The sequence below is a fragment of the Felis catus genome, chromosome E2 (assembly GCF_018350175.1).
Source record: "Felis catus isolate Fca126 chromosome E2, F.catus_Fca126_mat1.0, whole genome shotgun sequence".
NCBI classification, from domain to species: Eukaryota; Metazoa; Chordata; class Mammalia; order Carnivora; family Felidae; genus Felis; species Felis catus.
Window position 1 is genome coordinate 19,305,446 of NC_058382.1, and position 22,036 is coordinate 19,327,481.

Sequence of the window (22,036 nt, forward strand, 5' to 3'; positions counted from 1 at the left end):
ACAGAGAACCCTGTCTTGGCCTCAGGAGCCTGAGTGGGAGGTGAACCGGAGCGCCCCTCTCGCACAGGCCACTCCCACCCTGGGCTCCCCTGGGCGGGGCTTGCGGGTGCCCGGCTCAGGCTGTCCTGGGGAGGGAGACAGAGCCCCCACAGCTTGGGGAAGGGTCCGTGTGTTCCCATACCAACACAAAGTGTAGACACGGCTACTCTGGAAACCATGTGCTTTATTTGGAACCTCATTCTGAGGGAACCTCCCCCCTGGGTCATAGAAAAGCTGCAAACCACGTGGTTTGGTACAAGGCAATGGCTAAGGGACTGCAGGAAATCCCTTACCGCTGGGGCCCTCGTCCTCAGGGCCTCAGAATTCCCTGGTCATCCTGACTCTTGGCCGAGCTAGGCCTATGCAGCTAGGACTCCTGGGGTCCTGCTCAGCCCCCGGCATCTACCTCAGCCGAGGAGTGAGAAAGTGGGTATGGAACAAGGGCCAGAGTCCCCACCCGAGGCCCGGGCCTCTGTCCTCCACCTCGGGCCAGCGGCACGGAGCAGCCACGGCTCCTCACATCCGCAGAGCCCTGTTGCTCCGGGTACGTGTCAGCTCTCGGGTGAGGGACCACGGAGAGTGGGATGCCCGCGGGGACAGGTGAGTGGCCGCGGGCCCCGCCCATCAGTACAGGTCTGCAAAGGGCTTGGAGTAGTTGAACATCAGGTAGTCCATGTAGTAGAAGTCGTAGGTGCGCTGTCTCTGCAGGGCCGAGAGCTGGGTGAAGTACTGGTGGGTGATCTGGGCCGTGGTCCGGGCCTCCTGCGAGTGCCGGTCTTTGAACTGGGGGAAGGTCAGGTTCCGCGGCGCCCGGATGAGGCTCAGGAAGAAGTTGGCATCCTCCTCCATGCTCTCAAACTTGCCCACGAAGTCATAGTCGATGAGGCAGGGGCTGCAGAGCCGGCTGACGTGGTCCCAGTGGATGTCCATGCCCACGGGCCGGTGCACGTCCAGCAGGTACTGGACGAACTCGGGGAAGCGCACGCCGGAGCCGGTCCGCAGCGCCTCGCGAGAGGCGTTGGCCCGGTACCGGGCCAGGATGGCCTTGCCGAAGACAGGGTGGTAGTAGCTATTGGGGTGCTCGAACTTGTCGCGGAAGGCGGAGACCAGCCTCTCGAAGGGCTCGCGGACAAAGAGCATCTTGGTGTAGGTGCTGAGGCGGTGCAGGATGCCCTGGCGGTCGAAGGTGTCCAGCCGCCGGAGGGCGCCGCCGTAGTGCACGGTGTTGTGCTGGATGTCCGCGGTGGACGAGGCCAGCCCGGCCATCACCATGAGCACCCGCTTCCAGTTGGAGCAGCCCGCCTTGGGCACCTCGCAGTACAGCACCCGGTGGCGGTCCTCCACGAAGAGGCGGGACACGTGACGGGGCGTGACCGCCCTGCGGCTGCTGCTTGCCCGGTACTTGGCGCACGCCTCGCGCATCACCCGCTTGCGCTCCTGCTGGCTCCGCTGCAGGGTGACCCAGTGGCCGGCAGCGGCCCAGGGCGCCGGCCGCACAAAGGCACCGGCCGAGCTGTTGGCCGGGACGGCTGCTGCAGCAGCGGGCGTCTTCTTGATGAGCAGCCGCCGGCGGCGCTGCCGGGGTCGCAGACGGGCCCCCATGTTTCGGGGGGCTCGAGGCCGGTCGGGTACCAGCAGGTTGAGGCCCCTTGGGGCCCGGCTGGACAAGTTTCGGGTGACCTTCTCCGTAGGGGCCTTCAAGTCACCATCCCGGGAACTGCCTGGTGGGAGATCCTGAGTCAAGAAGAGAAATGGTTATCAGGGTGGACACGGCAGCTGGGCGCCGAGGGTCTCACAGGTCAGACGCTCACAGTGGCCGGGGTCCCTGCCCCCTCTGTGGCCTGAGTTTATTCCGGGTGAAGGAAGAAACTAGCTGACCCTGTGGGATTTGACCCCTCTGGTCTGAGCCTAGGTCCGGTCCCCAAAGACCCCCACCCCTAGCTGGCCATGGTCTTGGGCAGAGGTGCAGGTATCTTTTCAGCCACGAGATGGCGCAGGCCTCCCAGGAACCTGCACCTGGCGAGGCGAGCCGGCGGGAGACGGCGGCCTGAGGAGGCTGGCGCAAATTTACTGCCTCTATTAGCACAAGTCCAAAGCTGCCATCCGACAGGAAAGGGAAATTCATGGGGCCAAAGCCGTGGGCTTTGTTCCCAAGGCCCCTGGGAAGGACCGGACGCATTTTTCTTTCCAAGAATGAATTCAACATGAGCTCCCAGTGTTCTCCCCTGCCCTCCCCAACTTTCCCCAGGCTGCCGGTGCTGAGATTTATCTGACTCTCAGAACTCACGTTGTAGGGCTGCTGTGGCCTGATGCTGAACTTTATTCCTGAAAAGCAGAGAGGACAATATTAGCAGCAGAAGTACCATGTGGCTCCCAAGGACCTGCTCAGGGGCTCTTGATGCTGGACACGCGGGCTGCAGGGCACTGGGGGTGGGATCTGCGAAAAGGCAGTTCAGGGGGGCAGAAAGGAGCAGGCATGGCTCAGTGTGAGTGTCCCTCAACTCCTCTACCCACATGGAAAATGAGGGTGCAGCAAGATGTGGTCCCACAGGCTCCCAAGCTGATGACTTCTCAGTATCTTACCTCCCAATGTGACCTGGAAGTTCTCGAAAGGTGCCCTGCCCAGGTGTGTCGACACATCTGCTCAGTGGAACAGCCAGGAATCTCATAGCACTGCCCCACACCCCTACACCACCTCACGCTATCATTAAGCCATGGGGAAAGGACCCTTCAGAAAGCTCTGCCCATCCTCTCTATGCATTGGCCAGCCCTCGATCTAGTCCATGTGGAGCTTCTGTACTCGGAATCCCACATACACCCACACCTTTGCACACACAGGCCTGGGAGTGGAACACATGCCTTCCCTTGGATGTGCCTTCCCACTGGCTCTGGGGAGTCCTCTAACCTAGGCATCTACTTCGAGATTTTGGCCAACTCGGCTGGCCCTGGGGCTCTGGCGTGAGCTGGCCACCTCCTGCTCACGCTGGTCTCCCCCAAAGGGCTGAGCAGAGCCCAGGCGTGGAGTGATTGTCCGGCAAGCACTTGGCACTGGAGGAAGATGAAGACAGATCAGTGCATTGCTGACCACACCCCGCAATGTCCCCGCCTTCCCTTGAGCTTCGCTGAGGCCAAAGTCACCGGGATAACAGGCTCAGGGGAAGTGAACCTGTGGTCAGAGAAGATGATTCTGCTTCACACTCTGGTTTGTTTTGAAGGAGGTCCTAGGGAAACATGAGGATTTCCTTTGGGGGAACTTATTTTGGAGTCTCGGCCTCCTTCCCCCATCCCTGCCTGGCCACCGAGGCATCAGGGCTTTTCCAGCTCTGGTGCCACGGAAGCGGCGGTTTCTACTCTGAGGCTTTGCCAAAGGCCACAGTCACAATCCGAACCAGCCACCCTTTAAACAAGCGAAGACTTGAACTTCCAGTTGGCACGATGGGGCACACCTGACCGAGTTCCGGCTGCTGCTGGGCTGTGTGTGCGAGATGTCCTGGGCGCCCAGCATGGGGCCCCATGGGGGTCCTGCCGCCTCTGTATACATGGTATAGGTCCAGTGGCTGGAGCCCAGTTGCTGAGAGGACATCCAGGTCCTCTGTCCCTGACCCAGGGACTCTGCCGATTTCTCCACGAGGTCCAGTCTTACAGGTTCAGCCACTGCTATGACCCTGACCTCATACTGGTCAGTCTGAGGATGTGCCTACACGTCTCCTTCATTCGCCAGCTACCGAGGAGGTGGGGACACGAGGTCACCCCTGGGCTTTTCGGAAAGCTGATATTCCCGGGGCCTACTGGGAACTTCTTCAAGTTCCAAACGTGGCACAAAGGTGGAACGTGCGCATGCTGCATGTTTCTTTTGTTGCAATTCTTTTCTTTGATCCCTTTGGGCTGGGAACAGGGGTGTGCCCTTCCCCGGGCAGAGGACAGGGTGTCCGTACCTTCCTGGGCATCCCCAAGCTTATGGGCAATATGTGTGTACAGGTGGGGGAGCCCTGAAACAGGGCTTCCAGACTCTTCCACGGAGGCTGAGGGGGAGCTCCACATAGAACTGGCTGCACCCCTTGGGGCATGGGATGCACGCAGTGGGTACTTGACCCTGAGACAGGAGTCTTTTCACACTGAGTCCCTCACCAGGGTCCCCTTCTCATCCCAGCGCGTACTTCCCTCCTGCCAGCCCCCCTCCCCCCGCCCCTACCCTTCTCTGCCCCATTCCAGCCTGAGCCTCTCCAGCTCCTTCCTTTCTGACACACGCGGGTCTCCTCCTGCAGCCAGTGATCACAGGTCTCTTCACCAAAAGGGACTCACTGCACGTTCAGTTTTCCTCCACGCTGCTGGGTTTCCTTAATTATTTTCTGCCGGTGACGGCAGCTGGCTCTGCTAAATCACCTCTCCTCCTCAGAGTCTCAGATACGGGAATTTACTCTGCTTGTCAATCCTGTCAACTCGTCAAGGTATGGTGGCACTTATTTATATTCCTTTTCTAGAGCAAATGAGTCATGCCAGATTTGGCCAAGAGTGGGACTCAAAAGCCGCTCTCAAAAGGCACCCTGCCAGCCGGTGGAGCCGGACAAGGATGTGCTTCTGGAGATGTCAGCCCTCACAGCTGTGATCTCCCGCTGGCCCTGTCCTCACAGCCTGGAGGGTGGTGGGCTGTGGGACCTGTCCCATTTTATCTGTGCAGACTGGACAGAAGGGTGCTGAGCCTCAAGGGGGTTTTCGAGGTTGGCCCACTTGAAGGCTGGAGAGAACATGCCTGCTGGACGGAGCCCCGGTCTGGGGGAGTCCCTGACCTCTTGGCCACTTTTACCCAATAAAGTCAACTCGGCTGCAACTGTCCCCTTTGAAAAGAATAACTGTCTTGTGGAAAACCCAACAACAGATCTAATGTGGAGCCCGAGTTTGCCACAAGCTGTATGTTCTCAACCTTTCAACTTACCACAGCTCACTTGGCAAAGACTGACCCTCTCCCATATGCCATTTTGGAAGAAAGACAGGAAGTTAATGAAGGAAATGTAACAGGCTCTCCCCCCTGCCAGGGGCCCACTGGCCCTACTTTTCCTGTGGAAGAAGCCACTCTTCCACGCACTGCTTGGATAAAAGCCAAAACAAAGATCACCCCTAGCTCTGAGCAAGTGAAGGCCTTGGGTGCCTTGAGGCTGGGGTCTGCATACCCCACAGTGGGCTGCATTCAGGACACTGGACAGCTCTGTGGAGTGACCAGGGAAGGGGAGCTAAGGGTCCTACGTCTGCTGCACCCACGAAGAAGGTATTGCCACCAGGAGCCACCAGACTCAGTGCCGTGGGGGGACTTATGCCGGGGGGGGGGGGGGCGGCGGCGCTTGGCTTCAATATAACCACCACCAGCCCCTCCCAAGCCCTCGAATGGACACGCAATCAAATAAAAACAGTGGGCTTGCTGAGCAACACAAGCCACAACCCCTAGCCTCCTTTTCCATTTGATGTCACCAATGTTGCCGCATACCTCCGCAGTCTCCCTCACCCCCACCCTGCGGCAGAGGAATCCCAAGGCCGGTCATGTACATGCTCCACGTTCAGCGTCTGAGTTACCTGTCCTCTCCTTTCAACATAATGTTAACAATCTGTAAGGAAGCTTCATCCCCTGCACGGTGAGAAAAAAACAACCACTTTCTCTTTCTGGACAGATGACATTTGCAGAGCGGTTGAAACACAGGCTGTACGGTAAGAGTGAGCATTGGTGAGAATAAACAAGGCATGAGTTATTGAGACTGCCAAGTGGGCTCCACACTGTGAACTCTTCATTGGCTGAGGGTTTTCCTCTGAGCGTTTGGCTGAAAGCTTGCTGGTTACCTGCCAAGGGGAGGCAGAGGCTGATGATGGTGTATGTGCCCAGTTTCTTATAATTAGGCTGTGAAGCCTGGGTCTGGGGCAGAGCTGCGGAGGGGGCTTCATGGTCACATGGGCTGCTGCCTCCTTCTGTCCGAGTCACAGGAGAGAGACCTGCTGGGTTCAATTCTAAAGCCCTAATCTCTGCTGCCCAGGACCCACAGAGGGTCAGGCTGTGTAGACCGGCGACACTGATGTGAGTTAAAACAGGACCCGAGTCCCTGGAAAGGGCTGGAAGTGCCACATGAACCCTTGGTTGACCACGTCTGAGGACAGCGACTGCTATTCTGGCTGCTCAAATCTCAGTCCCAGGTCCTGATAAGTGGGGAGAGGGTCCTGCTACCCTGAACGCTGTGGCCTGGAAGCAGACAGGGCTGCCCCAAAGGAGTCAGACCTGCAAAGGGAAACAGATGGGAGAACGGAAGGGGCCGGCAGGGCCCTGGGGCATGGGTGTGAGTCCACAGTCCCTGCTCTGTGCAGTCTCAGACCTGTGGTCCTTGGATCCTCAGAGCTACATCGAACTATGTACCCTGGATCTTCTGGTGGCTGTGCCTGCATGGCCACCATCATCCGTTCTGTCCACCCACAGGTCCACTTCTGCTGCCCAACAGGCCAGGAAACTCCCAGGGCTTTCAGGCTGGCCTGAGCCAGGGAAGACACTGGAAACGAGGCCCCCACTGCATCTTGCTTCCCCCCACGTATGAGATACAGAGTCCAAGCTTCGGTCCCACCCCAGACTCCTGGCAGGCGTGTCTGCCGGATGAACAGTGTTGCCCAGCTCTGCTGTTCACAGAAGCTCCTGCGCTGAACACATGTGCCGTGAGAAAGGTCTCTGTGCCGTGGGGCAGCCGGCAGGGCCCGGCAGCGTTCGGGTCCTCACGCAGTGGTGATGAGCCACAAGGAGTGAGGCAGGGATGCTGGCAGGGGAAACTGAGCCAGGAGGGTGTGCTGCTCATTGGGATCAGGGGAGAAAGCCCTGAGGGAACTGCCAGGCCCCGCTCCGCAGGAAGTACAGAAGGGCTCTGAATGAGGGGCTCAATTCGTCCTCTGTGACCAGGCCATATATATGCGGGGGGTTTATTTTAAGGAATTGGCTCATGCAATTGTGGGGGCTGGCAAGACCAAAATCTGCAGGCTGGAGAGGCAGGGAAGAGTCAATGTCATAGGGCGAGTCTGAGGGTCCCCTGGAGGCAGAATTCTCTCCTCCTTGGAGGCCCTCAGTCTTTTCTCTTAAGGCCTTCAACTGATTAGACGAGGCCCACCCACACTATGGGTAACCTGCTTTACTCTAAGTCTACTGACTTAAATATCCACTACATCTAAAAACATAGCTTCACAGTAACATCTAGACTGGTGTTTGACCAAACATCGGGGCACGGCAGCCTGGTCAAGTTGACACAAAATTAACTGTCACAAGGGGTATAATAATTTCTTAGGGCTTGCAGTAACAAAGCACCACCAAACTGGGTGGCTTAAAATAACAAACACAATTCTCTCACAGTTCTGGAGGCTATATGTCTGAAATGAAAGTGTCAGCAGGGCCGTGTTCCCTCCACAGCCTCTTCTAGCTCTTGGCAGCCCCAGACGCTCCCTGGCTTGTGGCCACTGAAAACCAGCCTCTGCCCCCATCTTCCGTTGTGTGTGCCTGTCACTTTTCTTCTTCTTCAAAGGACATCAGTCATTTTGAATTAGAACCCACCCTAATGGCCTCATCTTAACTTGATCACATCTGCAAGGGCTCTATAAGGTCATATTCACTGGTCCCAGGGTTTGGGACTTCAACATAATTTGGGGGAGGCGACACAGTTCAACCCCTAGCAGGGGGTAATGTGACCTCAGGGCGCTTTAAGAGCACTCTAGAGGCAGGGCAGGAAGAGTCTGGAGGAGGTGAGAAAACATGTCCCCAGCTGATCAGTAGATTGTGTTAGTTCTCCATGTTCTTGGGCAAGGACCATGTCTTTTCTGTGTCGGACAGTCTGGCAAAATGCCTAGCACACAGCAGGAGCTCAATAAATGCTCATGCAAAGGCTGGTGCTGCTTGGACTGAGAGCTGCCCCTGGAGGAGCTTCTCCAGCTCGGTCTAGCAGCCTGTCCACGCCACCCAGGAGGGGTGGTTAGATCTACGACGCACCCAACTGGCGGCCTCCCCTTGCCATCTGTGGGGCACCAGGCCAGGCCTGTGGCCCCAGTGTGGCCACACCGCCTCCGGCTCTTCTCCCACCAGCTCAGGCTCCGCCCTTTTGAGGGGCAAACCCCTCATCGGCCTCTGAGGCCTCATTGTGAGCCGCTCCCTTCCTCTGGGCAGGTTGTTAATTTATGCAGATGAGATGCAAAACTGAAGTTTAAACACACTCAGCAATTAGAGGGCAGCCTGGACTCAAGGCACAGAATTCAGATGGAAGAAGCCTCACAGAAGGGTCTTAAATTCTCACTTGTGATCACAGGAAAATCCGACTCATTAAATTCTCTGCTCGGGCTCCATGCACAGCCGTGCCCGCCTCTGCTGCCCCAGGCCCAGGGCAGGGAGACAGGGCTCCCGGCTGCTCTGCGGTCAGAGTGTGGACCTCAGGGGGAGCCAGGAGCCAGGCCAGGAGCGCCCCGCCTCCCACCCGGGCAGGGCGGTGGGTGGTGCCGCAGGACCCTCTCCTCTTGCCTCAGCCTCTGTGGGTGGGCTTCTTCCAGTTGTTCGAAGACCACCAACCTCATGGTGAGGCGACACAGTAACCCCTGACCCTTGGCCCAGACCAGAGGAGGGGCTTCCCCTCCCTTCTCCTGGAGACTCCACTCGGAGTCATAGCTTTCGACAAGGGGTCATGTATTTTAAAAGAAAAGAGCAAGAGCACAGCTGTGTGACCTTGGACAGATCCCTCGACCTCACCGAACCTTAGTTTCCTCATCTGTGAGATGGGATAAAAACACCCATCTTGCAGGTCCGTAAATGTGCAAATGAAACATGCACGGTGCCTGGCACACAGAGCCCATGGGAGGGAGGCCGCCAGAGCCTGGGGCTACTATCGCCGGGTCACCTTCACAGCAGCTGAGTTCCTCTGAGCCCAGCTCCTGCACCAGCGCGGGGACTCTGGGACCTGTCTGCAGAGGAGGGAAGCAGGAACCTTCCCGTCTCGGGCTGACGGGCACCTGACGGCTCCGACCACTACTTGTTTTGTTTAGCGATTCCATTCCCTCGCCTCCGTGATTAGGATCCACGATTCAACTGGGTGGTTCTCTGTCAGCTCAGCCTGGGCGGCGAATTCCCTTTCGGCTGTCAGAGCGGGGCACTGGAGCTGCCTGTCAGTCAACCAGCCAGCCAGTTAGCCGGTCTGCAAACCCAACAGCTGTTCTGCTTTTCCACACTCACCCATCTGCCCATCACTTGAAGGGATGTCCCTGAGCATCTCCCCCCACTCCAGTATGCCTGCCTATCCACAAGGAAGGGGTCCCCAGCTCCTGCTCCAAAGCTCTCCTCTGTCAGAGCCTGGGGCAATTCCTACCATGTTGGGGGGGGGGGTCGTGCACCTCCCCCCCCACAGGGGCCACGCACTGCCCTGTACCTCCACGTGTGCATGTCACATGGAACCAACGAGGGACAGCATGCACACTGAGGGGGTGCATCACACTGCTTTTCCGTGCATGCATCCTGCCGTGTGACGCAGCGTGCTCTGGGTGGGGAGCGTGTGTGTTCACGTCCGTGCACAGCTTCAGAGAGTACGTGGCGCATGGCTTAGAACAGGTCATGCCTTTCCTGCCTTCGTGTGTTCTTTCAACACATGAGCCTGGAAGGATTAGCAGGAGCCTGTGAATGCTGCTGCAGGGGAGAGAGAATGAAGTTCCTGACACTGGCCGGCTAAGCCCCAGTGCCCCCTGGCGGCCCGTCTCTGCCTCCCCTGCAGGAGACAGAACACAGCATGCTGGCCAGCACGGTTTGTCCATTCTCTACACACGGACTGAGCACCTGCGCGTGCCAGGCAGAGTCTTACACACCGGTGACCGTGTCCTGGCCATAAATGGGACAGTCATGGCCCCTGCCCTTGTGGAGTTTACGGTCTAGCCAAGAAATGAGGCACGGAGCAGTTCACGTGTGATGGTTGCAGGGGCGCGTCAGCAGGTGGCATGTGACAGGGGAGGGGTATCAGGTGAGGTCTCCCTAAGGTAGTGACAAGTCATCGGCGCCTGGGGGTAACGAGGGCCTTCCTGTAGGAGATCGCCTTGCACCATGAGACCAGGGCTTACGGGATGAAGGGACAGAGAGACCGAAGGGTGTCGAGAAATGTGGCTGGCGGGGGGCAGCAACCTGGGGGCCTTATCGTCCTGGCAAAGACCCCTCGTCTTATCTCCTGAGGCCCAAGGGGAGTCTACAAAGGCTTTAAGCTGGCAGCATTTTGGAACTTAAGGACCATTCTGAGATGAAGAGCGGAAGACAGAAGCAGAAAGGGTGGTCCACGGTTGTTGCCACCGTCCAGCGAGGACACGTGTGAGGCCTGAATGCCGGCGCTCATGGCAGAAGGCGGAGGAAGACGTGGCGAGTATTCCGGGGAGAATGAGCAGGGCGGTGCACGGTGAATGCTTAACCCTGGCTCCCTGCGTGGTGGGGAGGACCAACTCTGTAGTGCTTGCGGATTCCTGTGGTGTAAACACTTCTCCATGGCCGATTTCAAGCCAGTGATGTGAACAGGGGGTTGGGCCCTTGTGGGCTGCTGGTGCAAGCCAGCTCTGGGTCAGTACCACCTGGGGACTGACTGGGATCAGAATAAGGGAGATTCCGGTTTCTGGCTTGAGCAGTGGGACCCTGATGCCATTTCCTGGGGAGGGGGTGCAGATCCACATTGAGTTTCAGAGGTCTACGGGGTCTCCCAAGTGTAGACGTCCAGAGGGCAGACGCAGGATGCGGGAGAAGGGGATGAGCCGGGCGGACGTATGTGTGCAGAAGCAGGTCCCGGCCTGGGGTTGTCCGGGGCCTGGCGAGGGTGCGTGAGAGGAGGGGCAAGCCGGGCTGCGGCAGCCAATCAGAGTCTGCCTTTTGTCCAGAGCCCACAGGGAGCCACAGACTCAGGTCCTGGGCGACTGTGGCCAGGTCAAATGGCACTCCTCCTGCTTGGCTGTCAGGGGCCTAATTTGGTGTAAGTATCGGTGAACTCCCACCAGAGGTTTCCAAGAAATAAAAATGAGTGAGTCATGCTGGAGCCTGAGGCTGCCTGTTTGCAGGGGGAAGTGCCCGCGACACCAACCGGCCCAGCCCCGTGACGGGCGCTTCTTCCCTGGAACCCAGTTGGGCCATCAGAGGCCGCCGGCGGGGCAGCCTCATTCCTGTGGTGGCCCCGTCACAAGATAATGATCGGTCCAGCTCCGGCTGGCTTCAGGATGTGTCGTTCCGGCTGCCGCGTCAATTACTGAGCTGGCCTGTGGCTGTCAGACCCGTCACAGCCGCTGCCTGCGATACCCTGAGAGCCGCAAAAGTAAATCCGTTCTAGCCGATGCTTCCTTGGAGCTCCCCACTCCCCAGCCACCCTGGGCCTGCTGCAAGAGCCGCTCTGTCCTGAGGGACGCACTCCAGGCCCCCCAGGGGTGGGGGTGGGGGAGTCAGGCTCCTGGAGGCGGGCCCACAAAGGGGCTGCCTAGGGGGCTCAGGGACGGAGGCGCCCCAGAGGCCGTGCACACGTGGTCACCCCTACTGCCCACCGATTGTACCCAGAGGGGCCCCGAGCCTGGGCAGCAAGCCCTCCCTCCCAGCCTGACTCCGGCAGCTGCAGCTTTAGGCTCTCCGGTACCACAGAGACCGTGGATCGCCAGCTGCATTTCAGGGATCGTCCCGTGTGCCCCTGAGCAGAACAGAGCCTCTGGCGACTCACAGGTCACCAGGGTCGGCCTGGAGTTGCTTGGAGCACTTGCGGGCAGGAGCTGGCAGTCAGTCCAGCTGATCCCTGCCACGCGCCTGCATAGCTGCAGTCCATATCTGAGAGGAGAGGTGACTCCCGAGGCGCGGCCTTGAATGTCGAGTCACACCCAACCAAGGAACTGGGCCCCCCAGCAGCTCAGGGAGCCTCTGGCCCCCTTCTCTGAGGGGCAAGGCCTGGAGTATAGCAGTAATCTTGGCCTTGGTGGATGCTGACTGTAGGGGACACCGCCGTCGCTGGACATCCAGCCAAGACCCACCTCCTTTCCCTTCCGGCGGGCCGGCCCTTGCTTCTGCCCAGCCCGGTGCCCTGGGGTCCGGCCAGCCGAGGGCCACACTGGGCTGGCTGTGGCCTGACCGCAGCCAACCCCAGGCCATCCTATCCTCTCACCACTGGGTGGTGGGCTGGGCTCCACACCCACATCACACACTCACACACAGACTCACAGCCCCCGGCTCAGGGAAGGTGACCAGTTCTGGGGCACCGACAGCATGGCTGAGATAAGACGGAGGGCCCTGCCAGCTGCATATTCAAAGGTCTTTCTAGAGGCCGCTGGGGAACGGCCCGGAGAAGAGTAAGGCCTAAAGGAAGGGCAAAACTGGTTAGGATTCTTACATCCTAACACAGGTGAGAAATGGGGTGCCTGAGCTCAGGCAGTGTGGGGAGATGGGAAGAGGAGGGAGGGCTGCAGGGCTCGGTGAGCCGGTGTGTGAGGGGGAGGGTAGGAAAATGTCCGTCCCCCCCCCCCCCACACTGTCACAGGGAGGTCCAGGGGGACAGAGGCCGATAGGGGAGAAGACCCGACCCCGGGGTAGGCCATATCGATGCAGAGACACGAGACTGAGTAAGGCTCGCAGACAGAAGCTCTCAGCTGGCAACAGTGCAGAGCGTGGGTAAAAACTGTCCAGACACAAACCATGCAGCCCAGCCCTGCGCCTTCCAGCATCCTTGAGAGCACAGCCAACATAACGCAGCATAACAACACCCTCGTTAGCTCTGAGCACAGGAATATTAAGTAGAACCAAACCCCGCAAATGTCATCCAGAATTTTCACAACTGTGATGTGCCCTGAGAACTTGCCGAAGTCTTTAAGGCAACCTCTCGGCCGAGACTCTGGGTCCCCTCCCGTCTCCAGCGTTTTGGGGGACGCCTCCTTAACTATGAGAGGCCCCATCTGCTGGGAGCCCAATGCCCTTTGCCAGGGTGGGGAGGGGCTGCCGGGCTTCTGGAAGGCACTGTCTGAGGTCTCTGAACCTTCCCTTCAAGCTCAGCAGGTGTCTTCAGAAAATGGGAGCCGCCGGCCTTGCAGATGGAGCCTGGTCCCGTGTAATGGCTGCTCGAAGGTGGTGGGGATCTCTGTGAAAGAAGTTGCTGGCGACGGTCCTGAGCTGTTTTCCGGCTTCCTTTGAAGTCCGACCGGCGGCAGCTCTCAGGACGACGTGAGCCATCGCAGGCACAGAGACGGCCCCACCTGGCTGCGCGTTTTTCCTGCGGAATTAAGACGCTCCCGTCTTCCAGACGACCCTGCGTGTGTTTGGGGCACCTCTTTGCAGTTGTGAATATGCTATTCCAAGAAACAAAAGGAGCCCGGCTTGTGCCTTCGGCTTTCCACGCCTGTGTGTGGTGCGTATGAGGCGCTGCTGGTGGAGGTGTGCGTCTGGGCCGTCCACTCTAGAATTAATGATTCGCGAGCTGGGCGAGAGTTGTGCAGCCCACCGAGGCGTCTTCTGCAGGATTAAACGTCATTCCTTCTAATGACTTGATTTATGTCTGGAGGTTTACGGCTCCAAACAAAATATTGTGATGATGGCAATAAATCACGCCAGGGCTGCTTACAAACGGCAACAAGCATGTTTTCTGTTTGTTCGGGAGGTGGTTACAGAGCGAGGGGGTGCTGTGTAGGAGCACAGGGAGCACAGGACACATGGGGTGTGGGGGCAGTGGGCAGCGTGAACGGGGTGCAGCAGGCTTTGAATACCCGAGGCTTTGTGAGAATTTGCGATTGGAGACGGCGGGGATTTTGGAAGAGCGGGACGTGTACAGGAAGGGCACTACCCTGGGTGCTGGGGGCAGTCATGGGTGGCGGACCTCCTGAGAATGTCATTTCCAGCTTTCAACCGCTGTCTGCCCGGCTGCATCCCTAGCGAAGAGCATGAGCTAGCTGAGGTCAGGGCAACGGATCCTCCCAAGGATGACACCTTTCCTCTGCGCTCAGGACAGCTTCTGGAATACACCGGGGCCGTCTTCTAGTCTGCAGCCCCGTCTTGGGCGGGGAGAGAGCAGGATGGGTCAGGCTAGAGCCGCTCTGTAGGGCTGAGCTCCTCAGGAGAGTGAGGACCAATCTGGCTGCAGACAGGCGCCCCTGGGCTGGCATCTCTCACTCAATCAGTAGAGAGTGATCGCTTCCCATTGAGACCTCACCCTGCCAAGAAGAGCTCAGAGGAACACTGACGTCAGCCTCAAGGTTCAGGAAGAAACTGGCAGCTCCCGTCCTTGGCTGAAGTATTCTGTCAGAGACGCCGTCACCCATGCCCCCAACATCTGGGACAGGCTGACCTTGTGAGGCAGGGCAGGGGTTGGGGAAGGCGCGGGGGGGGGGGGGGGGAGGGCACAGTGCAGCAGGACCATTTCCGCCAACCAGCTACCGCTCTGTTCTGGCCAGAAGTCTGTGAGAGCAGGAGCTTCCTCCTCGGTGAAATTAATCCTGTCCCTGGCATCTAAGCCCTGGGAAAGAGGATGGGAGGAGGTAGAACTGGGATCAAGTGTCAGGGAGGGTCTATTCATCCCAGGGGAACACAGCACGTCTCTTCAAGGCAGAGATGTGTCGTCCTCAGAAGAGCCCACGGCCTAAAATGCCACATCAGAGACACTGCCTATAAGAAGTCGTGTTACAGGGTGACTCAGGAATGCTGGGCACTGGGAGAAAGTGATCCACTACCAGGTGTGTGGCCCCAGCCCCTGCTCACGGCACATTTGACTGGCAAGTGGGGGTAGGGGGAGTCTCGTGTGTTGTACAAGGGGTGTCTTCCACGTCAGATGTGATGGAGCACAGGTGATGGGAAGACGGCACGTGGGTGGCACACTGGTGGCAGCTGGGCGTGTGGGTGGGTGGGTGGTGGGTGGTGGGTAGATGGTTCGAGATCCAGAGGAAAGGATTTGAGACAGAGGCCAGGCAAGCGCTAGGGCTGGACAGGTGGGTAGATGGAGAGGAGACAGGGATGGGGAAGCCACAGGGCCACAGACAGGCTCCAGTCCAGCCCCGCTGGCTAAAGGCACAGCCTCTGGTTGTGCCTTCCCTGGAGGCAAGAGGGACAGCTCCAAATCGAAGGTAAGCCAGGGTCCCCAGTGACCCCCTTGGGCCCTGAGGGTACGTGTCTCGCTGTTGCGAAAAATGACCCTTCCCTTTCCACCAAACACCAGAAGCCATCTCCGACGGCAGAAGACAAAGCTCTGTCCATCTTTGATTTAAACAAGGGCAAAAATAAAATGCTGTTTGTTTTCTGAAGTCTGGCAAATTTTGATAATGAAACCCTTAGAACATATAATACCGACACCTTTCTAATTCCAGGCAGATAAGGAATAATGGTAACGTTATTTCAACTTCAGAAGCAAGAAATAACCTTTTATCACCTAATTTAACAATGTTACTGGGAAAATATGTTAGGAGAATGTAAAATGCTATTTAGATGATAAAATATGCTGTCTCGGATGGCAAGGGTTTTAATTGCCACGATCAGAGTCCACACACACTTCCACGCCAGCTCTGACAGACACTGCTAATGACGGTGGCCATAACGAGGCACGGCGGATGGGGTCACCACTGATTTTGCCATCTCCCCTGGGAACTGCCAAACCCGACAGCTGCCCGGGCTTCTCGGTGCTCATCAACATCACTGCCTTGTGAAGTATGAATCGGTTCCGATATTAATATTAATCGGCCAACACATTAATATTAATCAGCTCATATACACTTCCCATGACAACGAGAGATAAAGGAATCTTATTATGTGGTGGATCAGGGAACACGGAATATCTAAGCGTACTTCCTTGGGATGCACAGCATAAAGGAGCCTAAGCCTCTTAGGCATGTCGTCTCCGCAGAGAATGGACCTGGGGTGCACGCATGGGCAAAGTCACAAGCAGGGAAAGTGAATTCCTCTCCGAGGGGCAGGGAGGTGTTTCTCCCCAGTGGGTGAGCAGGTTGGGGGGACGGTGGCGGGTGTGGGAGGCTCCCACAGCCCTTCCGCGTGGGGCGCGATCTGCAGGACCTTCCCCGGGGACCAGCAGGCTGCACAGAAGTGGCCCCCGGACTATCCACAATGGGACAACTCTGCCCTGACCCCCAACCCACCTGGCCCTGGTGGAGGGGAAGTGTTGCTTTTGTATTTGTTCATTTGGGGCCTGCTGGTGCTTGAGGACAGAAGGGCAGCTAAAGGAATGCTCTGTGCTCTTAGGCATTTCAGCAGGCTTGGTTGTAGTATCCCTGTTCTGCATGAGGGCAATGAGTCTCAGGGAGGTCGGGTGTCCCGCCCTTGTCCACACCGCTGGTTGGCTGGGTGGGTGGCAGAGCTGGGGTCAGGGCCATACCTGACTCTGTGCCCTTGTTCTAATCATCAGGTAGCTCGGGGGACAGTGGGCTGGCCAGGGAGGAGGTCACAGAGGTCTCAACACAGCCATCACAGGTCCGAACGGGCAGCGGGGGTTCCTCCTGGGGTTCCTCAGGAGGCCAGCCGGGTGGGGGGGGGGAGGCAGAGGTGCAAAGGCAGCGTCCTCTCCGCAGAGCTTGCTTCCCGGCACCCTCACTTGCAGACAGCCTCCACAGGCAAAGGCACATCTGAGCACAATTAACATTTTAAGCACTAATTATTTTACTTGGGTGTCTAAGTCTGAGGATCCTTCAATTTCAGTATAATTGGAGAAAAATGGTCATCAGTTATTGAACAGCAGGGGGGGGCTCCATGCTTCCCCAACACCAAGCCGAGCCGAGAATCATCCGAACATATGGGTCCCCGAAGCAGCCGCCGGGCGGCCGTGCCAGGCGAGGGTGCGGTGGGCGGGCCTTGGGCACCCTGCCCCACTGTCCCTGACATCTGGTGGGAAGGCTTTCGGGCCGAGTTAATGACTCGCCTTTTTAGCTTTTCCATTTTGTTCCATTTTCTGCAACAGCATCTGTTGCAAGAAAACCAAATGCAAGAGGAGATGGAATTCATTATTAAAAGGAGAGCTTATAACGTCCCCTTCGCTCCCCCTTGTACTTGATAATAATCTGAGCTCATAATGAAATCCTCGGGCCCTCCCTGGCACGGCTAGAAGGGTTGCAGGGGTTGGTGGGGGTGCACTTGCCTGCTGAGGGACGGGTGCTATTCTGGAAGGGAGGCTCAGGGCGAGGGGCTTCGGCCCACCGCCCACTACTGCCTCTCCTCTCCCTGGGGGGTGGGTGCCTGGTGTCCAGCGTCTCATTCGAGAACCATGAGGCTTTGGTGTCCAGACTTGTGGAAAACTACAAAGGAGGTTTTATTTTGCTTCGCCTATTTTTTTCCTTTGGTCTCCTCTGAGCAACCAATTAAGAGGATGAATAGCTCTGGACCCCTGACAGGGAGACTGAGAAGGTGGGCCTCCCGGAGCCTGGCTGCTGGTGCGGGGGGGTGGGGGGGGTGCGGCTCTCTCTCCCTCTGGGTAGCCTCTGTGGACTGCCTGGGGGTGGGGGCCCAGAGGGAGGAGTGGTCTAAGACACAGGCGGCCGGTAACTCTGGCCTCTCCTCAGGGACAGACGACCCTCAGGCCCAGGTAATCCCAGAGGGCAACGAGCAACAGACTCCGAGGAGGCAGCGGTCTGTCCCCCTTGGTGACTTCGCTGGGGCCAGAGCCCCCGACGAAGGCATCTAGTTTTGCATCCTCCCAACCCTCACTGTGACCCCTATGATCCCAATCACTGACTCCGAGAGGGTCTCCTCAGTGACCCATGCTGTCACCATCCCCCTCAGCACACCCTGCTTGGGTCCCATTTCTCTCTCAGGTTCCAGACCTGTTTGCCTCTCCTTCTTGGGGAGGGTCCCCATTTCTTGGGCAGGCCTGATGCTGAGCCCCCTGACTCAGGGGCTGGGTCCTTCCAGGACTCACCGCACTGGCGTGTCTCTGAGCAATGTGGTCCCTCAGTCACGTCAGGGAACCTGGGACCTGCGGTCACCATGAGCACTGGCTCCAGGCTTCACGGAGGCGCTCAGGCCCTACGGGACTCATGCGATGCAGCTCGTGAACAGAGAGAGGGCAAGAACCACTCAGAGATCCAGAGTGCCTGCCACGGCGCCTTGCCTGACCTGTGCAATGACCCCGGCCCTTTCGTGACCCTGGCACTGTGTGAGCCCAGGCACAGTGCCCTCCACAAAGGCTCCTGCCTCCCTTCCCAGGAGTGTAAGCCTGGCCTAGAAGGCTGGTCTCCTGTCTCCGCAGCCCGGGGCCTCTGGGAGGTGCACCCACTCACCACACCCACGGTGCCTCAGAGGAGAGATGTGGCAGGACACCAGCCTGCTTGTCCACGGAGGAGAGGCTGCAGCACCTGCCCGAGTGACCAGCCCCACCGCTCTCTGCTCTCACATCCACCCCGCTGTCCTGGTCAGCGTGGAGGGCTTTGATTCCAAGCCCCAGTAGCCGAAAAGATCCTGGTAGCCCTGGGCTCTTACAGAAGCTCATGAGGTCAGTGTGATTTTGACCCAATGGGACACATGAAGAAACCGAGATGCACACATGTTAAGCCACCCAAGGGTGCACAGCTGGTAGATGGCTGAGCCCGGATTTGAACCCAGTTGTCTTTGGCTCCAGGGTCTGTGCTCGCCACCTGCTGCTTTCTCATGGTGCTGGGCTGGTGGCGGCAAGGTGGGGCCCCGCTGAGCGCGGGACACGGGCTGCCCTCGCCTCCTTGCCTCAGTGCTCAGCACCCCTCCTCCCCACAGGGGCCTCTCGAGTGCTCCCCTCGGGGTCGGATTCTCCTTGTGGCTCTCCCTCCAGTTGCAGCCCAGGCCTTAACAGAAACAGCTTCCGGAACTTCTCTGATGCCCTCAGGTGTCTGTGCATACCTGTGGGACATGAGCTTCCCAGCCTGACTTCTTTCTTTAGACCCTCTTTGTTCTCTGCTTTCGGTCCTGGCTGCCTTCTGACTGTGGCCCCTCCTCCCTCCCTGCACCGGCCCCTAGTTAACGAAGGTGGCCTGAGCACCGAGCATCCTCATAGAGCCGGTGGCCAGCAGCAAGTTTTCTGTCTGCGGCCTCAGTCTCACCGTCTCTATAATGGGCAATCAGTGGCTTTGTTCCCAAAGACAAATGTGTCTCCCAGAGGATAGGACGATGTGAACCACCTGGCCCACGCACGGGCTTGGTGAAGGAACACACAGGAACCCCCCGGTGTGTTCACACAGTAAGAGCCCCCGGGTGTCCCGATGTGGGCCAGACGCTCTATCTCCCCCTCCTCAGCTGGGACCCCAGCCCAGGCTGCCAGCAGAAGTGGAACCTTGAGGAAGGAACGTTCTGCTGAAGGGGCACCGGGGCTGCTGGTAGGGACAGAGCCACAAGCCGTTCTGCCCCAAGTTGTGGATCCGCTTCCCGCTGGCTGTGGGGCCACACCCAACGTGCATGTGGAAGACAGACTGATGGCAATGAAGACTGGAGAGAGCTTCTCCTCACCCACAGCAGGTGGGGAGCAGAGTGCCTGGGGCAATTGAGACTGCGGATTTTTCAAGGTCCAAATGTATCGATGGCCTGGGTTTAACAGCCCCACCAGGTCCAAAGAAGAATTGCATGGATGTGGGGGTCGGGGGGGGGGGGTGGGAGGGGAGGCCTGGGCTCAGGCCAGAGGGCAGCTCTCCCCTTTGCCAGGGTGGGAGGGGACACCAGACAATCCACGGCCCCTCATTCACTTCTCCCTGCTGCCCACCCTGAGGAAAAATGGCGGGCTCCATCCACGGCCACACCGCTCCCCCAGCCCAGAGCTCGTCAGGAGCGTGAACTTGGAAGTGCGGCCAGCCCAGCCCAGCCTTCACTGGCTTCTGCGTCTCCACCAAAGAGCCATGCCCCATAGATGTGTAGGGGAAATCAAGTTCAAGGCTTAAAGGGTTTCCTTAGAATTGTTTTTTCACAAAACATTTCATTCATGCAAAAAAAAAAAAATAGTGTACAAAATATACACATAAAGAAATATACATATAAAGTAAAAAGAATAAGAACAGAAACACCCAGGTCTTAGTCGCCCAGTTTAAGAAACAGAGCTTTATCATACCACGGAGGACCCCTCTGTGCCCCTCTCAGACATCCCATCCCTCTCCAAACGGGGGTACTCACTGAATTCTGTGTTAATCATTCTCTTGACTTATTAAACAGTATTATTTGCATGTGCTTGTACCCCTAAGCAACTTATCATTTACTTATTTATTACATTTTTTAAATGTTTATTTTTGAGAGAGCGAGAACGAGAGAGAGAGAGAGAGAGAGAGAGAGGGAGAGAAAACAAATGGGGGAGGGGTGGAGAGAGGGAGACAGATGATCCGAAGTGGGGCTCTGAGCTGACAGCAGTGAGCCCGATGTGGGGCTTGAACTCACGAACCGTTGAGATCATGACCTGAGCCGAAGTCAGATGCTTAACCAACTGAGCCGCCCAGGTGCCCCTATCATTTATTTTTGCAACATAGCTTAGAACTGGCTACAGTGGGAGTATTTACACCACAGAAATGAGCAAATGCCATCATTTGCTTGTCCCTTGCCTCCAAAGCACATTAACCACCACGTGGCTGGTTGTAGACCACCTCCAGGAGGAAGGCATCGCCTTCCAGAAGCAGCCCCTGTCGGCGGAGGTCAAGTCTCTGATTAAGGGCACAGCTGTGAGCCATTAGCAGCCTGCACAGCAGCGGGGGACAGGCACACCCACCAGGAAAGCAGATCCGGGCAGGGCACCCACAGCATCTATTATGAGTGATACCAAGGTCCAAACTTGAAGTGACCCCACAAATCAGTCCACTCATTTTTTATTCTGGGGCTCAGTATTTACAGGCCACTCCCTGGAGTCAATCACCTCTGCTTTTACCAGAGGTATTCCCAACCTGAAATTATTTATGACTCGGCATTCAGGGAGGAAAAGCAATTTTCTCAAAATGTCTGATGTCATGATATATTGTCCCTTTGATGTGCATGTGCCAAAAACGATGGCTCTGTAGGTCTGCCCCTCAATTACAAATTACCCTGAATTAAAAAGGAGAATTAATACTGCGTGGCAGGATGCTAGCTCAAGTAGCATCCAAAGAAAATGCCTAGAGCATCTTCTGGAAAAATACATGGCTTGGAAGAAATTACGACATGCACCAGGGCTTTGGTCAGATCGCTGCTGTCTAGGGTTCCTTCGTAAAGTGATGCTGGAGTGCAGGGTAGCCGTTGGCCTCCTGGCTCTTGGGGTCCTGGCCACGCCTGGCCACACACCTGTGTGCCGGTCCCAGCACCACCTCAATAAGGACAGCGATGCCTGTGTCCAGGTGTGCTGTGACAGTGAACTCTAAGAACATGCCCACCAGCAGGGGAATGGATAAAAAGTATGGCGTTTCCGTACAATGGAATGCTCCTGTCCATAAAGAAGAAACAGACTACCAATATACACATGTGGCAATGTGGGCGATGCTCACAAACATGCGGAACAAAAGAAGCCACACTGTCCACACTGTAGGGTCTCACCCACAAAGTTCTACAACAAGCGAAACTGATCCCTAGCGAGAGAATAAGACAGGTGGCGCATCGGTGCCGCGGGGGACGGGGACAGAAAGGGGTGAGCAGGAGCACGAGGGAAGGTTCTGGGGTGAGGGAAATGTTGTATATCTTGAGTGGGGTGATGGTATACATTTGTCAAAGCTCACAATGAAGGTGTTTCCCTGTATATAAATTATACCTCAATTAAATTGCTAAAAAATTGTATGAGCGGATTTTAGAACTCTAAAGTGCCGTGTGAAAAAAAAAAAAAAGCTATTTCAGTTTTGCAGACGTCGTGCTTGTATCTCAGAAACCAAACGGCAATACCTGGAAGGAAAAAGCTTTTATAGAACTGAAAAAAGAACCGAATTCAATAACATCAGCTGCAGTTAACTTTCAATGATCCTTGAGTAAGCAAAGCAATGTGGAAAAAATACCCCCCCTGCCCCCTCCGCAACCGAAGCCTTGGGCAATCCTTGCCAAAGGTGGGACAGAGCGGCCAGGTGATGGGGGGTGGGAGCCGGA

At 57.2% G+C, this 22,036-nt stretch overlaps 1 protein-coding gene across 4 annotated transcripts in view; it reads right to left on the minus strand.

The window, feature by feature from the left end:
- Window positions 1–203: 203 nt before the first annotated feature.
- CHST8 (carbohydrate sulfotransferase 8) overlaps window positions 204–22,036 on the minus strand; it is a 127,447-nt gene continuing 105,614 nt past the window's right edge. For all 4 annotated transcript variants that reach the window (XM_023245166.2, XM_019819604.3, XM_003997947.6 and 1 more), the window contains exons 3-4: window positions 2,327–2,364; window positions 204–1,773 (exon numbers count right to left, since the gene is read on the minus strand). In XM_023245166.2, the coding sequence (XP_023100934.1) occupies window positions 664–1,773; window positions 2,327–2,364 (1,148 nt within the window). In that variant the 3' untranslated portion in view covers window positions 204–663. The remainder of the gene's footprint in view (window positions 1,774–2,326; window positions 2,365–22,036) is intronic.